This window comes from Cherax quadricarinatus, chromosome 31, assembly GCF_038502225.1.
Source record: "Cherax quadricarinatus isolate ZL_2023a chromosome 31, ASM3850222v1, whole genome shotgun sequence".
Taxonomy (NCBI): Eukaryota; Metazoa; Arthropoda; class Malacostraca; order Decapoda; family Parastacidae; genus Cherax; species Cherax quadricarinatus.
Genome location: NC_091322.1, coordinates 18458358 through 18479286, shown reverse-complemented (window position 1 = coordinate 18479286; position 20929 = coordinate 18458358). Strand labels below are relative to the sequence as shown.

At 36.7% G+C, this 20929-nt stretch overlaps 1 protein-coding gene across 2 annotated transcripts in view; it reads left to right on the top strand.

Annotated features, from left to right (window-relative positions):
- Window positions 1-20385, top strand: part of LOC128697421 (solute carrier family 35 member F1-like) — a 377556-nt gene extending 357171 nt beyond the window's left edge. The window contains exons 9-10 of one of the 2 annotated variants that reach the window (XM_070090232.1): window positions 1361-1518; window positions 10721-20385. In XM_070090232.1, the coding sequence (XP_069946333.1) occupies window positions 1361-1518; window positions 10721-10780 (218 nt within the window). In that variant the 3' untranslated portion in view covers window positions 10781-20385. Of the gene's footprint in view, window positions 1-1360; window positions 1536-10720 lie in introns of both variants that reach the window. The other variant, XM_070090231.1, reaches the window with a different exon arrangement.
- The last annotated feature ends 544 nt before the right edge of the window (window positions 20386-20929 follow it).

Genomic DNA, 20929 nt, shown 5'->3' with positions numbered 1-20929 from the left:
TAACACCCAGGTGAACAGGGAAAATGTCTGGAACTAGTGCTCATATTGGTGAATTTAGAGCCAGCAAAGGTTGGTTTGAGAGATTTAAGAATCGTAGTGACATACACAGTGTGATAAGGCCTGTTCTGGAAGAAAATACCAAACAGGACCTACAGTACTCAGGAGGAAAAGGCACTCCCAGGACACAGTGTCTCATCAGTCATTGCTGCATCTTCAATAAAGGTAAGTGTCATTTATTCTTCATTTAGTAGAGTAGTACATGCACAATATATATTGTGCATGTACTACTCTACTATTGTGCATGTATCCTTCTCTTTGTGTGTAGGAAAATGTATATTTCATGTGGTAAAATTTTTTTTTTCAAACTTTTGGGTGTCTTGCACGGATTAATTTGATTTCCATTATTTCTTATGGGGAAAATTCATTCACATAGCGAACATTTCGCATAACAGCCAGCCCTCTTGCACGGATTAAGGTCGCTATGCGGGGGTCCACTGTATTATTGTGTATGTAGCCTGCATTACAGGGAGTACAAATCAAGGGACTTCAGTTGTTCCCAGTAATTTATCATACTTATACTTGCCATGAAAGTTCTCTGTATGTTCTCAAGGTCTGCAATTTTGCCTGCTTTGAAAGGGGACTGTTAGTGTACAGCAATATTCCACCCTATAGAGAACAAGCGATTTGAAGAGAATCATCATGGGCTTGGCATCTCTAGTTTTCTAGGTTCTCATTATCCATCCTATAATTTTCCTAGCAGATGTGGTAGATACATTGTTGTGATCTTTGAAAGTGAGATTCTCTGACACTATCACATACTCCCAGGTCCTTATTAGGGGTCATCCCAGGAACAGTTGGAGGAGGTAAAAGAAGCTTCGAGTTTGAGGGGCTTAAGCAAATGTGTTAGATAGGCGAGAATGGAGAAAGTGGTTTTTAAGGGATGTGCTGTTAGTGTGTGAACAATGTAACTCTTATGGAGAGATTCAAGGAACCAGCCAGACTTGAGCCCTGGAGGTAGGAAGGGCAATGCCTGCATTCTGAAGATGGTATGGGTATGTTGCAGTTGGAAGGTAATCTAATTAATGATGGCAGCACACTTCTGCAAGACAGTGATTGACTGAATGAAGGTGAATGCTTTTTCTGTGGGTTATCCTTCATTGGCAAGAGACAGCTGCTGAGGTAAAAAAAAATTACTAGTCTTATTTTGCGATACAAATTATTTTGAAACACATTTACAGCTTTTAGTTGAATAGTGGATAAGGAAGCATTTGCTATAGCTCATATGAAGTACATGTACAGTATAACTTACCATTATTTTTTAAATGCAAGATGCAATTTCTGATTTCAAAAAAAAATTTAGGGTCAACTCCGACTCCTGTCCCAACGGAGTATCCTAGCACGCCTCCATCGCCGCCACAGCAATTCAGATCACTGCCACGACCAGCTCGTCGTGAGCAATACCCAGGTGGTGCTATGGCAGGAGGCCAAAGGTCAGCAACTCTGCACCGCCCAGCGCGGGTACGTTTTCAACTTGAGTAAGGGTCGCCTCGCTTCTTGTTTGCTTTGGTGCAGTAGTGAACCCAGGAACCTTGCCTATTAAAGTAATTCATGGTAGCCACAATATATACGGTTTGTATGTGTAAATGTATATGTATTCACAGTCCTCCCTCCAAATTCGGTGGAAAGACATTCCCAAAGGTCCCAGAAAATCCAGTAAATGCAAAAACCACTGAATACTGTCCATATATTGAACTTTTTTTAACAGGATTTGTCTGATATGAATATACTTAAGAATTTTGTACTTGGGAAATTCAGTGAGCATATTTTAAACAGTTTCATGGACACCATACAAATTAAAAAAAAAATTGAATACTGAAACCTACTTGTGAGATATATTGTACCTTGAAAAAATCCTCAAATTTATAGGGAATACTGTATGTGTATGTGTTTTTGTCTATATACAAGTTATTCTGTGTCCAGTTAATTGCTAATAAATGGAGGTTTTCATTGATGTCACCTGATCTTTAGCATACTCCTGGATCCACATCTGTATTGGCTTTGCTTTATTATGTCGAGTGCACAATGATTTTTACCTGCAGTCAGCTCATGCTTTGTTTATTTTGCTGAAGTGCTGTTTAGACGATGTTTTTGTGGGGATGGTAAGAAGCTTTGTGCATTCGTCTTTTCCAGACATTACAGTCTTGCCATTCCAGTAAAGAAAATTTAGACCTATATGTGTCACTGTATAAAATGTATATTAGCCATGTTTCTGTGAAAGTCACTTATTTTTGCATCTATGTTAATTTATCAGCATATTTTTTGAATTTAAACTTCAATAATTCACATGAGAGGACATGCATGAGCTAATCACATTCTGTTTGTGTGTTGCTGATGTCTCATTCCAAAAACTTTTCAGAAGATGGCTGTAATAGAGAATACCCTCTATTGCTGGCTCCAACTATGCATTCTCTTGCAAGCTCACTTTGGGCTTATACTCAAACACTGCCTTTCTCCTAATTTATGCATCCCATTCCCTTGTTTTTCCCCCATATCTCTCTTGTTGATCCTCTTCACCTGCTAATGCAAATTCGTATAAGAGGTATTAAATTGCAGATTTACCTTTCAGTGCTCTGTGGCTATTTCATATCCAAACCTATTAGTAAATTTTAATATCAAAATGTTTATATACTTCTCTTCCACTTTTTTAGCATTCCTGCTGAAACAATGGAATTCTTGTCACTCCACAAGTATTATATTTCAGCATTAACACTACCATTGTATATTTAAATACAGATTTGGGAGGTTAAAAAATTTAAAACGAGTTTTAAGTCTTATGATTTTGTTTAGCATCTAGGGATTTCTTCCACAAATTCAAGCGTTACCTTCCACTGTCTTGCATTTTATAGAGAATTCGACAAAATGCGCTTATTCATTCAGTTCCCACTTGATAACTATAAGCTGTTAACACAAACTTTGTGTTGCAATATATTTGGTAGATCAGAAGATGGCAATCATTTAGAGCTCATGACCCCGCCTCGGTGGGATACAGCCAGTGTGTTGAAAGAAAGAAAGATTTGCTCTAGGTAGGGCCTGGCTAGCAAAGCTCTCACTTCACACACTAAGGGTCCGGGTTCGATTCCCAGCAGGGTGGAAACATTTTTACATGTTTCCATACACCTGTTGTCCTATTCACCTAGCAAGTAGATACCTGGGTGTTAGTTGACTGGTGTGGGTTGCATCCTGGGGGACAAGATTGAAGACCCCAATGGAAAAAAGACAGTCCTTCGATGACACACTGCCTTTCTTGGGTTATCTTGAGTGGCTAACCCTCTGGGATTAAAAATCCAAACAAAATCTTATCTCTTTTCTCCCCTTCCAACCTTGGTTGGAGACAGCCATGTTAAAAAGAATGCAGTATAAAAGTTATCATTAGCTTCCTCATAAGATATGAAAGTACAGTGGTACCTTGACTTGCGAGTTTAATTCGTTCTGTGACCGAGCTTGTAACTCGGTTTGCTCGTACATGTATATCAAATAAATTTTCCTCATTGAAATTTACTGAAATACCATTAGTCCGTTCCAGCCCAAAAAAAACCACCCCATTCTTGCTTAATCGCTTAACTTACTTGGTACACTCTTCACTACTCCACCCATCTCTTTCACTACTCCACCCACCACCATCACTTATCAACTCACCACCATCACTACTACACCCACTACTCCATTCACCACCCTCAGTACACCCACTACTCTCACTACTTCACCCACAACCCTCACTACTCCAACCACCACCATCTCTGCTCCATCCACCACCATCACTTCTCCACCCACCACCATATCTGCTCCACCCACCACTATCACTACCACATGCATTTGTGAATTTGTACATTCCACCCTATATGGCCAAGATGAGAAGAATGCTGGCTCTTCTTGTAGACAAGGACCAGCAGCTCCTGGACAAACTGTCAAAGCTCAACCACAAGCCAGAAGCATTATCTCTGTCTCTGGTTAAGGTATGGAAAAACTGGGTAGGGCTCCTGGGTCGCAGCAGTAATACCCTGGAGTTTACCTGGAGAGAGTTCCGGGGGTCAACGCCCCCGCGGCCCGGTCTGTGACCAGACCTCCTGGTGGATCAGAGCCTGATCAACCAGGTTGTTGCTGCTGGCTGCACGCAAACCAACATACGAGCCACAGCCCGGCTGGTCAGGAACCGACTTTAGGTGCTTGTCCAGTGCCAACTTGAAGACTGCCAGGGGTCTGTTGGTAATCCCCCTTATGTATGCTGGGAGGCAGTTGAACAGTCTCAGGCCCCTGACACTTATTGTATGGTCTCTTAACGTGCTAGTGACACCCCTGCTTTTCGTTGGGGGGATGTTGCATCGTCTGCCAAGTCTTTTGCTTTCGTAGTGAGTGATTTTCGTGTGCAAGTTCGGTACTAGTCCCTCTAGGATTTTCCAGGTGTATATAATCATGTATCTCTCCCGCCTGCGTTCCAGGGAATACAGGTTCAGGAACCTCAAGCGCTCCCAGTAATTGAGGTGTTTTATCTCCGTTATGCGCGCCGTGAAGGTTCTCTGTACATTTTCTAGGTCAGCAATTTCACCTGCCTTGAAAGGTGCTGTTAGTGTGCAGCAATATTCCAGCCTAGATAGAACAAGTGACCTGAAGAGTGTCATCATAGGCTTGGCCTCCCTAGTTTTGAAGGTTCTCATTATCCATCCTGTCATTTTTCTAGCAGATGCGATTGATACAATGTTATGGTCCTTGAAGGTGAGATCCTCTGACATGATCACTCCCAGGTCTTTGACGTTGGTGTTTCGCTCTATTTTGTGGCTAGAATTTGTTTTGTACTCTGATGAAGATTTAATTTCCTCGTGTTTACCATATCTGAGTAATTGACTGAAGGAACCTCCATGAGGCAGGTAAATATCACGGAGGCCTTCCTTAACCCTTAAACTGTCCAAGCAGATCTACATTCACATGCGTAGTGCTCCAAAAGTAGATCTATGTTTTTTTACACATTTTCAAATATAACAAAAAAAAAGTAGATCAAAGTTTTTCTTACACTTTTTCAAATGTAAAAAAAGAAAAGAAAATCTGCTTTCTTTTACATACTTTCAAATGTTGAAAAAACGTAAATCTACATTTGGACAGTTTAAGGGTTAATGTTTCTGAAAAAACTGAGTGTTGAAATGGAGGTTACTTCTTCCCCGGATTTATACAAGAGCCAAACAAGGAACGAGGTGCCTCACTACAATCTGGGATTAGTGTGGGAGTATTATCCTTCTAGTTATGTCTTGGAAGAGGCATATGGGATGGGATGAAGTACCTGACATTCCTCTGGGTACAGAGTTGGATTTGACTTCAGATATGTCGCCAACTAGTGGCGGCGTATCTGAAGCTTGCTTGTAACTCAGATTTTGGCTCGCAACTCAAAGCAAAAAATCGACAGAGCGATGGCTCGTAACTCGGAAAACTCATAAGTTGGGGCACTCGTAAGTCAAGGTACCACTGTACTGATGTGTTAAATGTCGATGCTGAAAAAAACTAAGTTACTCCTATCTGTGAGGACTGAAAATATACCTCCCATCTTAAGCCTAAGGATAAGCAAAAATCTAATAATAATTATTTCTATAAGTACAAGGTTATTTCATACACACATTGGGCTGTGTGCAACTAGTACTAACTGTTTGGTCAGTCAGGGTAACTGGGAGGCCTGGTCTATGACCGGATTGTAGGGGCCATGACCCCCAGAAATCGTTTATAGATAATCTACTGATACCCCCCCCCCCCTTCCTTTCCTTCCCTGGTTGAAGTATAGCTGGTAATATACAGCATCACTGTACAAATATCAGAATCACAGAATAGATGAGGAAAAAAGCAGGTGAAATATTGAGGTATAAAGAAGTTTATCAGTGGATGTGATGCATTTTTTTTTTTTTAATTTGCAATGTAGAGGAGGCTGGAGGCAGTGCATGGGTTTAGTACTTCTTTTTGATTATAATAATAATGGAGGCAGTGCAGATGTCATGTTTACAGTCAGAGTGTTGTGGGAATGTTATGTAGAGAATAAGGAGTGTAGAAATTAGAAGATGGTGTGATGGTATGAAAGATGTAGTGTAGAGTGGAGTTGAGATGGTATGGTCATTTACAAAAGGTGATGCAAGTAGGTGTATAAAATCTGGAGTGGAAGGTTATGTTATGTACAGTACTAAATTATTTCTACTCAAATAATTTATCAAGGTTTTTAAACTAGCCTTTTTCTTTATAACCTAACTATATACAGTAGGGCCCCGCTTTACAGCATTTCACCTTATGGTGTTCCGCTAATACAGCAATTTCAACTTATGACCAAAACACACTATACGATGAGTGGTCTTTCTAATATGGCACGCACCACCCGGTTTGTTTACATTCTCTGTGAGCACATCTCTATTATGTTTGGAAACTTTCCTAAATTGCAAGTGTTTTAAAGTTATTGCATATTTTATATTATACTCTGGTAATTATAATTATGTGTACCTGTACCTAAATATACTTAAACACTATGCTGGCATGCAGGTACACATTAACCCTTTGACTGTCGCGGCCGTATATATACGTTTGCGAGGTACCGTGTTTGACGTATATATACTCATAAATTCTAGCGGCTTCAAATCAGGCAGGAGAAAGCTAGTAGGCCTACATGTGAGAGAATGGGTCTGTGTGGTCAGTGTGCACCACATAAAAAAAATCCTGGAGCACGCAGTGCATAATGAGAAAAAAAAAAGTCCGACCGTTTTTTTTAATTAAAATGCCGACTTTGTGGTCTATTTTCGTATAGTATTTGTGGGTGTATTCTCGTTTTCTTGGTCTCATTTGATAGAATGGAAACTATATTATAGAAATGGAGGTGATTTTGATTAATTTTACTATAAAAAGAACCTGGAAATGGAGCACAAAGTACAGGAAATGTTTGATTTTTGCCGATGTTCAAAAGTGAACAAATGATGTCATTGTCCAATAAATGTCCAAATAGCCATTCTAATACGCAGTCATGAATGGGTTGATGTAATTTTTACAATTATTACAATATTGCAGTAGTCTGCATAACAGTAAATCTTCTATTTTTTGTTTGAATAAAATTTCAAAATAAAAAGCAAGAGTAATATCACAGGGACCTGGAGACATGACTGATGAACAAAGAAAATGTTATTTTAGAGCCAGGAATGTCTGCATTGTTCATTCTGGACCTTATTTTGAAATTGTCGTATTTTTAAATTTTCGTGAAATTGGCCAAATTGCAAATTTCTGACCATGTTATTGGGTAGTTGAAATCGGTAAATGGGCAGTTTCTTGTACTCAATCGATAGAAAAAATAGAGTTCTGAAGAAATAGTTATGAGTTTGGTTGACTGGAATAACGGAATTAGCCGAAAATAGGGCTCAAAGTGGGCGAAATTGCCGATTTTTAAATATCGCCGAAGTCGCTAACTTCGCGAGAGCGTAATTCCGTCAGTTTTCCATCAAATTTCGTTTTTTTGGTGTCTTTACAATCGGGAAAAGATTCTCTATCATTTCGTAAGAAAAAATAATTTTTTTTTTTCGAATATTTTGCGACACCAGAAGCAACTTCAGGATTTGGCCCTTCGACAGTCAAAGGGTTAAAATCACTAAAAATGTCCCTGTAATCTTAACCCTTTCAGGGTCCGTCCCGTAGATCTACGGCTTTACGTTCAGGGTCCAAACCGTAGATCTACGCCATGAGCTCAGCTCACTCTGATAAACTGTGAGTGGTACATTTGGGCCTAGATATGAGAGAATACATCTATGTGGTATGTGTGCACCACATAAAACAGATCCTGCAGCACACTGTGTATAATGAGAGAAAAAAAATGAAATCATGATTTTTCGATTAAAACAGCAACTTTGCAGTGTTTTTTCGTATGTTTTTTATAGTTGTATTTGCGATTTCTTGGTCTCATTTGATAGAATGGAAGACATATTACAGAAATAGAGATGATTTTGATTGGTTTTAGCATTGGAAATGGCTTGAAACTGAGCTCAAAGTAGCGGAAATGTTAAATTTTTGCCGATATTCAAGAGTAAACAAACGACCTCACACGTCTAATACACGTCAACTGGTGGGTCTAATATACATTCACAAATATGATGATGATATTTATACAATTATTACAGTATTGCATAACAGTAAATCTTCTATTTTTTGGTGTGAATAAAAATTCATTATGTGAATAAAAAATCAAAATGGAATTTATTTGTAAAGCCTCAAAACATAACTAATGAACAGAGGAAATGTTAGTTTAGTGCCAGGAATGCCTACATCGTTCATTCTGGACCCTATTTTGAAATTGGAATATTTTGAACTTTGTGTTAAATTGGCCAAATTAACAATTTCCGATCACTTTATTTTGTAGTTGAAACAGTTGACTTGGCGATTTCTTGTGCTCAATCGATAGAATAGAAGTAATACTAGTGAAATAGCTAAGAATTTGGTTGATTGGAATAATGTAATTGGCCTAAAATGGGAGTCAAAGTCGGCAAAATCGCCGATTCGTAAATATCGCTGACATATCAAAATTCGCGAGAGCATAATTTCGTCAATTTTCCACCAAATTTCGTACTTTTTGTTTTATTACCTTCACAAAAAGATTCTCTACGATTTCATAAGAAAAAATAATTTTTTTTTTTTGAAAATTCTTGGACACTGGTGCTTGACTCCAGATTTGGGCCTTGGACCCTGAAAGGGTTAATGCCATAGTAATAATATTAATACGTAATAATAATCACTCTTGGGCACATTATATGTCTTATTTTATTTATTTATTTATTTATTTATTTATTTTATTATAGACATTTTCATTAACCCATCTATGATATTTTCTTCAAAATTATATAAGAAACACATTACATAGCACATAAACATGCTATGTTTATATGCTATGGAGGTGTGGTTGCCAGGCGGAGGGAAAACATTGTTTTCTCTGGACCAGCATGAGGGAAAACATTTATGAATCTGCGTCTGGTCTAGTCACTCCCCATAACACAATGCCTTTGTTTGCAATTCTCGGCATGAATTATTCATTACTTCTTCCTTCGTTTACGATGGTATCTAAAGGTAGTTGTTACAAATAATTAAACTCAATGAAAGAAGGTATGTCGATGATAATAATATGGCTCTGGGCCACATTAAATATTATATAGCTATGTAGGTAGGTGCAGCTATGTAGCCAGACAGACTACATTACTACATCTACCAGCTATCTACATCTGACTTCCTACAAATAAATACTGCTCACCTCTCATCCTACATTAAGACTACACATATTTTAAGGTAAATAATGAATGTACTGTATGTGTATTTTATCTCTCTGGGCTGCTTTAAATATCATATACGTACTATTAAGTTTGGGACGGGGAGCCAGGACTACCTATACCTGACTTCCATCAAATAAGTACTACTCACCTCTCGCCCTACATTAAGACTACAAATATTTTAAGGTAAGTAATGAGTGTACTGTGTATTATTTTACTTTTTATTGTGTTTTTAATGGCTAGTTCTATTACTAACTTAATATAAGTTAGTATAAACTTGTTGTCTGGCATTTATATGCATATATAAATGGAAAAAATGGCATTCTGCTTTCTAGCGATGTCTGCTTTCTGGCAGTAGCCTGGAACCTAGCCTGTCGTGTGAGTGGGGCCCTACTGTATTATTTATAATGGCTATTACTACAAACATTGTAGTTTAAACTATAATTTTAACTCTACTACCAATGCTACATAAGAACAGTATCAAGTTTGGTTTGGAGTAAGTACAGGATTAGTGGATGGAGGATTGAGCCACCACAAGATCTGAATAATCCACTAAGGCTTAAACATAAACAGATATGTAATTTAAATAATTATAATCTGTCCACAAAACTGTAATAATGTTTAGAAATACATGTACTATAATTTTTTTTTTTATTTTTAAACCACAGTACAGTGTTACCTTGAGTTACGAACTTAATTCGTTCGAGAAGTCTGTTTGAGTGCCGATACCAAACAAATTTGTCCCCATAAGGAATTATATAAATTAGATTAGTCTGTTTCAGACCCCCAAAAATACACTTACATAATTGTTCGAGTTGGGAGCTGTTTGAAACTCAAGGAACCACTGTACGTATTAGTAAATTTCTATATCCCATCAGCTTAAGATGAAAGAATTCCACTTATTTTATTACAATTTTTTTTTTTTTACTTTTTTTGTATAACCATTTTCTTTAATCTGTTTTGCTTATGTTTTTCAAAAATTTTCTTTGCTTTATTTTTTGGTTTTTACCCTTCTGTTATACTTGTTTTCATATCACACAACCACTGCAGCTTTCACTGTACTATAAAAAAAATTATTCCAATATCCTTGTGAATTATTGAAGTTCTTTATTAACCATAAGTGTAACATATGAAGTTGTACTATATATCATTCATATACAAGAAGTTATTTCATTGGCACAATAACTAAAGTAATTAATTAACATTTCAAGCTTAACTTCAAACAATAATGAAGTAGAGTCTACAAAAGATTACTATTATACTATTTTTCTAACTATTTACCATTAAATATTCATGCTTTATATGCATGTATAGTGCTGTAATTGTAATGTGTTGATTTTTCATATATTTTTGTACAAGAAAATATCTGAACTCATTACTCTCATCTAACTTTCTCCCTACCACAGCTCTATAGAGCCAACGGTGCCTCATCCTCTACCCACGAGTTGGGAGATGTGAGGTGTTAAGAGACAAGATCATGGCTCCCTAACAAATTTTGAGACATCGTAAATAAATACTACATTTACAGTGTCAGTACTGAGTACAACGGTGTCTTCACTGAGCAGTGCGTCATCTTGTGTTCGAACAGCTCAGTTCTGAATACAAGATTACCATAGAGACTAGAGCATCTCTGCTAATTGTTGTCAAGTCTTCCCTGAGTCTCTGGAGATAATTACGATGGAACAAGTGACTGGGTTGATCGCTGAATGTATTTTGTTTGAATCTTATTTGAATATAAGATTAAAAAAAAAAAACTGAGACTGCTTTCTCTAGTCATTACTCTAGAAAAGATGTTTACATGTTGAAACATCATTAAGACTCAGGCAGGCCCATACTGTGACATTCAACAGATTGCAAAAACCAAAGACAGTTAAACAAAACTATGAAGAATATTTTTTATAATGTTGATGTTTTAATGTACAGGTGGTATGAGATATAAGTACAGTATTAAACACATTAACCCTATTGACGACTAAAGTGTCAAGAGGTTATGCAAGCAAGGAACGGGTTTTTGCATAACCACTTGGATGCCCAGTACCCTCTTTATGCTCAAGGCTCAGTTGTGCATGATATATGACATAATTTGCAGGTTCCTGATTATATACAGAAGTAACCTTCTATGATGACAATATGTATAGTATTCAGTATATTTGTAAGTTTTTTTTTTTTGGCCATGAATTGTGGAATCACGACCCTTGTGTTGCAAATGGGATTTTTAGTGTTAGTGGAATAGTATCCTGCAACAAGTTTATGTAGTCAGTATCAACTACAAGAAAAACCAGTGCTCAAGAAATCACAGTATAATTCTGGTCAAGTGAAGCATGTACTGAGTGGTTTTTTTTTTTTTTTGTTTTTTTTTTTTAGTAATACTTGAAACTTTTGATTCTACATTTTGTGATTTTTAAGTATGTATGTGACAGTTTTGAATAACAACTAGAATTTTTTAAATTTGGAAGTTATGACAGTAATAATGTATGTAGATTTTTTGCATGTTCTGTGGTTCCTCTTTTTCTCTCTCTCCCCCCTTCCCCTCTCCCTCTCCCTCTCTCTAAGAGATCCGTCAAAATAAGATAAGGTTGTCAAAAGATTGGATATTTAATTATGTAAAGGTTGGTTTTATCCCTGCTTTTATTGGTGATGTGAGTGTATCATGAATTCTGTGGTGTTCTAATTTTAATAACTAAAGTTAAGTACAAGAGGAACGCCCAGGAGGGATGCTAATATAAATGTTGTGTATGATACTTTGTTCCAGTCATAAACACAAATGATCTATTTTACTAGGAGGTAATGTATGGTAGGCACCTTAATTCTCCCCTGGAAGATATTTTTGCTGCGGATGTGAACGTATTATCAAATTTGTAATTGTGGCATAGCATGCTGTCCTGTCCTTTTATTTAGAATCATTGCATGATATTGTACAGTCTATAGATATGAGCTAAATTATTGTGTAATAGACACTTGTGAATTTCTTCCCAAATGTAGATAGATGAGAAATTATTGGTAGGTATTTTCAATATATGTCATGATCAAAATCTAAGGTAAAATTGACTCTGTTCCAAATGAAATAGGTACCTCATAGCAGATAGAAATAATATTTGGTAAAGTTCCCAATGTCAACTGTATTGAAACTGAAGTGGCCCTCTTAACTGGCACACTCATAAACTAAAAGATTAAGTGGCCTTATATCAGGCACACAAATTTAAATTAAAAATAAAATAATAACTCTACCACACAGTACTGAAAATTACAGTATATTATCTATTATTTGTTATAATTTATTTACTGTATGCCTATATTTTGACAGTGAAAAATTACTATTAAAGTATGTTATCATGATAAAACTAAAATAAGTTATGCATGGTTATTTCAGTATGTAAAAAAAAAAATATCAAGAGTACAGATTTTAGAATTATGTTTGTATCATAGAGGAAGTAGCTTTATTGCTAGCGCACTCAGCTCACACACTGAGGTCCAGAGATCAAATCCCTGGTATGGCTGGAAAACATTAGGACTTGTTTCCTTAAGACACTTGTCCATGTTCACCCATCAGTATAAAATGGGTACCTGGGTGTTAGTCGACTGGTTTGGGTCACATCCTGGGACAAAAATGACCTAATTTGCCCGAAATGCTCAGCATAACAAGAGGCTTTCTATATAGTAGTATGTCACTGATGTCAGCTAGGACTGTATACCTTGTACATGTACTTGTAGAAATAAAGATATTATTATTATTATTATGATACTGACATGGACCCTGCTTCATACTATGTTTTTCCTTAACAGCAATAACTTAGAACTTGGACCAATAGTGTTCATGTGATATTTTCTTTCACTTTCAAAGACATTGCCATAAGGTAATGAAATTTAATCCCTGATATTATGAAAAGATAAATATCGAGCAAGTTTGGTTGAATGAAAATGTAATTCAGACACATGACAATAAGCACACACACACAAAAAGTGTTCTTTAATAATTTATATTTACTTTTCTCAAATGATACATACTGTACATTATATTTCAACATATCATGTAAAATTATTATAGGTTGTTGAAATTTTCTTACACCCTGTTGGGATGAACTGATACCTTAAAATAAAAAAAATGCATGGGATGGAACTTATGTAGATATTCAAGATACTGGACAAGTTGAATACTGTAAACTCTGGTCATTTCTTCAAGAAGAGTAACATGATACAAACAAGAAACAACTACTTCAAGTATGTGGAACACAGTGCAGAACAAAAAATATATACACCTACCATCCGACTTACGACCAAGTTCGGTTCCGAGAAACCAGTCGTAAGTCGAATTTTACTACTGAATATCAGTTTTTTAGTTAGTTTAATATGTTTATTATGCACCCAATACCCATCCTGTGGGCGGTAGTCAAAAGATTACAGAGGTACATAATTGGTCCAGGGACTGGACTCCAAAGTTTTGATAGCTGAGCAAGTTACAAAGGTAATGAACTAGATCTGGTCATAATCATAACCAAGTTACAAAGGTAATGAGCTCCAGGTAGAGCTGGTCACACTCATGAATAATTGCAAAGGTAATGAATCATAAACACATTAATCATGAGAATTTACAAAGGTAATGAGCTCCAGGTAGAGCTGGTCAAAATCATGACAAGTTTCAAAGGTAATGAATGATAAACACGTTATCACATGATTACAATCATAGACAAATTACAGAGTAATGAGCAGTTAACAAACATAGCAGGGAATTCATCCATTGCCCCAACAACAGATGTTGCTAGGTGCCTGTCTCTCCTCGGTAGACAGCCATTGCAAACAGCAGCAAGTTGCCCCGGGATCTGCTGCTTGCACGAGCACCATCGACCCTCCCCAAGAGGTCCAAGAAGCCAGTGACTCCGTTAGCAACAAAACGTTTTTGTAATGACTTTATTTTATTGTTTTATTTGGTATTTCATGTTTTACTTCACTTTTTATGCTATTAGTACTGTATTTTATACTGTAAGGTTTAGGATAAACACTGTGTACAACACAAATAGTTGTTTATTTCCCAGAAATTTGGCATAAAAAACACGGTCGTAAGTCGAGTGGTCGTAAGTTGGATGGTAGGTGTATTATTCTTTTCCCAGAGTAAAAACATATGGATCACTGAAGTTCTTGAAGTAAAAGATTACATTAATCAAAATTCACCTGGAAAACTTCGTGATGAAATTGAGGAAATTCCCCTACATCTTGTTCATCATTTACCGATTTATTTTATCATATATTGTTCCACTTCTTTTTATGTGTAAGAACTTTATCGTCACAGTTTTTTTTATTAACAGTACAATATAACAATTCAGCATTTTATATTTTTCTTGGTAAAAATTTAAATATGATTTTAAAGTTTCAGTTATGGCTTTTATTTTGGAGAGTGTGAGCTATCGTACATTTCATATTGTAGCTCTTATACCCCCATTGTAGTACGTACCTCTTACTTAGATTCAACAAAAGCATGTAGTTTATGAGGGTCTACTTCTGTTATGCCAAATGAATTCTTGCAATTTTTTAACTGTAGTACAGTTCATGCACTGCAGTTTGGCAGTGATGAAACATTCCTCTCATGTACATCACAGTTAATTCCTTTTAAGTAGTTGGGTTTTATATTGTTCAACTTGTGCAGCATCTTAAATGTCTCCCTAAGGTAAGTCTAGTCATTCTTCATTAGAGAAGTTATTAGTGCCATTTGTAGTCCTCTGCCTATTCTGGCAAGTGAGCCAACTTATTTCCAAGGTAATTTTTGTTGCCTTTTCATGAAGTTTTTCTAATGATGTAATATCCCTTCTCCGTGTGGTCTGTATGCTTAAATATATTAGTCATTGTGGGGGCATAAGGAATTTGTGAAATCAGATAAGGTTTTCATTTCTTTGCATAGCAAGTTCCCAGCTTACAATGATTTAACATGTAATGATCCACACTTATGATCTGGGCACTGCACAACCAATTAACGATTTACAAACACAGATCTGCAGATCATTGCATGTATTCAAACATATTATTTTCAATATTATTTTTACTCGGCTATTTTTCACTACATGCATTGATATTTTATGCATATGTGGGGAGTTCATTTTTATTAGGTAGAGACTGGTAAAGAACTGTAGTTATTATTTATGTAATTATCAACATGGGTGTTCACATCTAGCATGTCAGTGGTTGGCAGGTGAGGTAGCCAGGGGGGTGTCCTAGTTGTCTAGGAGGGAGGCCCTGGCTTCTGGCTAAAGACTATGGGGAAAAAAGACCAGGGCAGTGGGTTGTCAGTGTTGGGGGAGGGGAAGGCCCAAGGTTGGTGGCCATTGGAAGGAGGATGGGGTAAAAGAGTGAATGACATCCCCTTTCTCCTCTCCCTAACCTTGCTCGAGTTACTGTACTTGGGCATCAACCTACTTATGCAATACCCTTGCCACACCTTATGCCATATACAGTACCAAGACATACACTGGGAAAAATAGTGGAAGTTAATGAGAGAGTGAGAGGGAAGGAATATGAGACTGAGGAAGGTGAAGCAATAGAAGAGGGAATGGGAGTGAAGAGGAAAAGAAACAGGAAGGGAGGAGGAACTCATCTGAATAATATACTGTACATTGTTTTTAAACTCATTGTTAAAAATTATACTATACAGTGGACCCCCGAGTTTCATGATTAATCCGTTCCAGAGAGCCTGCCGAAAGTCGAAATTGCCGAATGGCGAAACCATTTTCCCCATAAGAAATAATGGAAATAAAATTAATTCGTTCCAGACACCCAAAAATATTAAATTTTTTTTTTTTTTTTTCAAATTAAATAAAGATTTACATACTGAAAACAATGAGAAATCAAGTACATGCATATAAAAAATAATAATAACATTACACTTACCTTTACTGAAGACTTCTGGGTGGATGGAAGACAGGAGGAGGGGATAGGAGGAAGGTGTACACTATTGTTTGGAAGGAGAATCTCCTTCCATTAGGACTTCAGGTATGAAGGCCTTATCTGGGGTTACTTCCCTTCTTTGTTTTTTAAAGACACTGGCACTGGGAACAACTCGAGAGTCACTGGAACCCTGTCGCACAAAATATCTGTCCAGATAGCTCTGTTTCTGGCGTTTCTTTAAGATTTGTCTGAAGTGGGACACAACACTGCCATTGTACATGTTGCCAATACGGCCTGCAAGAGCTTTGTTAGGGTGAAGTTCATCCATAAATGTTTGCACTTCAGTCTACTTTGCACAAATGTCCTTAATCTTTGCAATAACAGCACACTTTATTTCCTTTCCTTTTGCCACGATCGAAGTGATGGTTGAATGGGGTTTGCCATACATCCTGGCAAGCTCTGTAACACACACACACCACTCTCATATTTTTCAATGATTTCCTTCTTGAATTCAATCGTGTTCCTCACATTCTTTACCAAAGGGCTTGCACTAGCTTTCCTTGGGCCCATGGTGACTTATTTAGCAGTTGCAATCACAAAAAAGAATGGATTATTACGTATGAACCTGCAGGGTGATGGTCACGTGTTGGTAAACAATAGCACACTGAGCGTGAATAGCGTGGGAGACTGGCTTTGTGTGACCGGATGGGTACCAGACGGTCGCCGAATCACGAGTCTAATCACGAAACGCAAGGCCAAATTTTGCCGAAAAAACTTGCCGGAAGTCGGATTTCACTAAAGTCGATGCCGCCGAAACTCGGAGGTCCACTGTACATACAAAATTAGATATGGAATATTATAGCTCACTACTGCATCACTGAGTGTGATTTGAATTTATGGAAAAAAAAAAAAAAGGTTCAGATTTCCCAACATTCAACTAATGAAAGATTTTTCCTAAACTGCTCCCACTTGCTATACTGTTTTTAAGGACTGGTGGACTATTGACTTTTTTTTTTTTTGTGTTGGTAGGAATGTAGTGTTTTTCAGTATTTGCAGCTGTGATGGGTTGTATCTTACATGCAAGATTTTTAATTTCTCTACTGAAAAGTATTTAACCATAGGTGCTTTTGTATGGAAATGCCCTCTTTACTGTACAACTTTCTCCAACTCTTGGTACCATCTGCAACTGATGTAGTGTGATATACAGGTATTTTCTTTCTCAGTGTCAGAATACAGTAGAACTTCACATAGTGTGAGGTTTACATTCCTGAAATCGATAATTTTGAGCTATATAATGGAGGGAGGGGGTAAAGGAGATTTTGTGGGCAAGGGGCTTGGACTTCCAGCAAGTGTGCATGAGCATGTTAAATAGGAGTGAATGAAGACAAATTTTGGGGGGGACCTGATGAGCTGTTGGAGTGTGAGCAGGGTAATATTTTGTGAAGGGATTCAGGGAAACTGGTTACCCAGACTTGAGTCCTGGAAATGGGAAGTACAATGCCTGCACTTTAAAGGAGGGGTTTGGGATATTGGCAATTTGGAGGGACATCTAAACTGTCATATCTGAATGCCTCTGCAAAGACAGTGATTATGTATGAGTGATGATGAAAGTGTTGAATAATGATGAAAGTTTTTTCTTTCTTTTTGGGTCACCCTGCCTCGGTGAGAAACGGCCAACATGTTAAAAAAAAAAAATGTGAATAATATATTGGAAAAAAAATAGGAGTCAGTATTTACTTTAGCTACTCAGCAAAATTAGGCGATTTAGTTTACAGTGTATAATAAATGGGGTTTGACAATAGGCATTTTTTTTTTGTAGGCAAATTCTTAAAAAAAAAAAAATAATAATAAAAAAGTTTTCTTGAGTTTTGGTTAGTTATCTAAGCGGCTTATTGTTTCATTATTATTATGCAATAATAAGTGGTTGGGCAATGGAGACAGCTTTATTTTGGGCCTATGGGGGGGAATTATTTTTTTTTATAACCAGAAAAAAAAAACTTATCCCAACCTAGTATTAACTCAGAAATCTAGAATAGGTTATCAGGCTCTATTTTTCCTTTGCCAAAAAAAAATTCTTCACATAGACCCAAAACAAAATCAAATTATAGTTGGAGAATTTATTTATTAAAGTGCATATTTTGTCACGGTTAATAATTTTTTTTATACCTTACATTGTAGCTGTCACTCCTTGTTGATCTAGAAATGTATGTTATGAACCCAAGACCTAAATACTGTATAAACTTACTAGATGAACTTAAGTGCTGGGCAAGCTGGTGTTTGATAGTGCAGGATACCAACTATTCCTTCCAGAGAAAATGAGTAAGATAAATATACCACATGTGACTTAGAAATTTAACAAAATTTTACCAGCTTGAAATATGTTAAAAGTAAAAAAAAATAATTGTACTCTAATTTCTTTTTTTTATTCTTGCTTGTTGATACAGGAGTGTTTGGAGATAGTTATGTAGCTTTACCAAACAGTAAACAGCTGTTGATCCTCTAACTGGCTGATGCCTCATTCTTTTCAGTATACAATTTTCTTTTTTATAATAGTGAGAATGAAGAATTTTATTCTCTCTCATTCCTTGGTCTTTTACTTGTTGATAAAGAAGTGTTTGGAGATGGTTATATGACCCCACTGAGTGGTAGTCACCAGATGTCATCGGTTGAGGTTTATAGGGCAACTACATGTGCCATAGTAAGTCTGAGTTGACAGCTGCTTGGTAATAGTATATGACTGCTACTCGGCCAATTTCAGTCATTAGTTATAGCTGTAGTTCAAATTGTAAAACAGTGAGTTGGTTTTGCAGCTGAGATAGTATTCTGTTGTGCAAATAGAAACAGCATAATCACACCTAGAGAAATCCTTCTCACATAGCCTAAAATAATCTGACTTATTCTAACACTCCAACACTGGTATTTCACAATTTTGCTTACATTCACCTAGTGCATGACAAGACTCACTATTAAGCATGGATTGGCTAAAACACTGTACACCCAAAATTAATGTACTATTTTTGATAGTATCTCCCAAAATAACACTTTTCACAAGAAATAATTTTTCCAGAGGATACATAGGTTTCATGTATCATAAAATATAAATTAATGTCTGAGTTCCACCAAGTGGTTAACACCAGCTTTCCCCAGGCCATAGAAAATTCTTAAAACTTTTTCATGCCCAAGTCACTTTCTAAGACTTTACAGCACATGCACTAAGTAAAAACCACATACTGTACTAGTATTTAATGAAAAGATATATGAGCAATTCGCTTAAGAAAAGTGCTGCATAGACATGTGGTCTGAGATTTTACTGTCCATAACAAAAAAAAAAAAAAAATGGGTTGGCACTCTACTTAATACGTTAGTCTTGTGGCATTCTACTTCATTTATATGACTTCTTCCTATATTGTCTCTGATATTTTTTGCTAGTGTTTCCATGAGCTTGGGTGTTCTTAGCCAGTCTTTCATGTGGCATTTTGTTGAATGCCTTTGAAAAGTTCATGTGCAGAGTTGGTCACTGTGGTTTGTAAACAGTGCAAAAAATCAAAGCAGATTATACACAATTTGTTTCCTGTACTGTAAGTCCATGTTATGATGTTTTCATTTTGCTGTGCATTAAGTGATCCATGAAGATTGCCTCCCCACAAAAATTCTCTTGGGGAGCTTGCAGGTACAGAAAGACAAGTGTATTAGGCAGCAGAGGTAGTTTTCTGTTGTTCCTCCCTGGCACTTCCCTGGTCTGCAGATTTTGCATTACAGTTTGGAGGGCAAATTGATTGGGCAGCAGTGGTAGTTCTCTCCTGTTCTTCCCATTACTTCCCTAGTCTGCAGATTTCTGACCACTGTTTGGAGGATACCTTGATTTAGCAACAGAGGTAGTTATCTGCTATTCTTCCCTGGCACTTTCCTAATCTGTGAACTCTCCGACTACTTCCATCATTTTAGACGGAATTTCATCCACCTATGGTGCTCGAGTTCTTTTTAAATGTCGTTATTCCTTATGGCTACTTCACATGCAGTGTTCAGTATCTTGCAATTTATTTTTAGATCTTTCAGCACATATTCTTGCTGCAACTGGAATTTTCTTGATTTTTATTTGAGGTGTCTTTTTGAATTTTTTTTATGCAATATGATTTTATATTGTTCATCTTCTAAGGATCCTACAATAACTCTGCCTCATTTACTTCTTACATGTGTACCAAAGGACTTGATATCTTCCTTGATATTTTATACTAGTTCCTTCAAATTATTATTATAATCAAAAAGAAGTGCTAAGCCACAAGGGCTATACAGAGTTCCTTCAAAGTCTCTTTTAGCTGCTCTGATTTTCGGAGTGGTCACATTCACTTTTCTCGTATGGTAGGTTCGTCACTACCATATATTTTGCAATAATTTGATATTTATCCAAAGATGGACTCTTGTTTTCATGGGTCACCTTCATTTGTTATCATTGGGTAATCTTCTGTTTCTTTTTTTCTTCCTAAAAACTAATTCTACAGTATTCAGAAGTTGTCTTATTATAGTTCAGTATCTTCTTTAATGTTGCCCAGATGATTATGGATGGAATCTATAATGAGTTTTATTAAAGAAAATTCCAGGAATTTTTGGTATTAACCATATGGTGAAACTCGCTGAATGGGCAGGATTCAAACTCATGACAAGCCAGTCCTGGCATGGTGTAGTGGTTAGTGCGCTGGCCTGCTAATTTTAGAACTGGCTTGCCAAGGGTTTAAATCCTGCCCAAT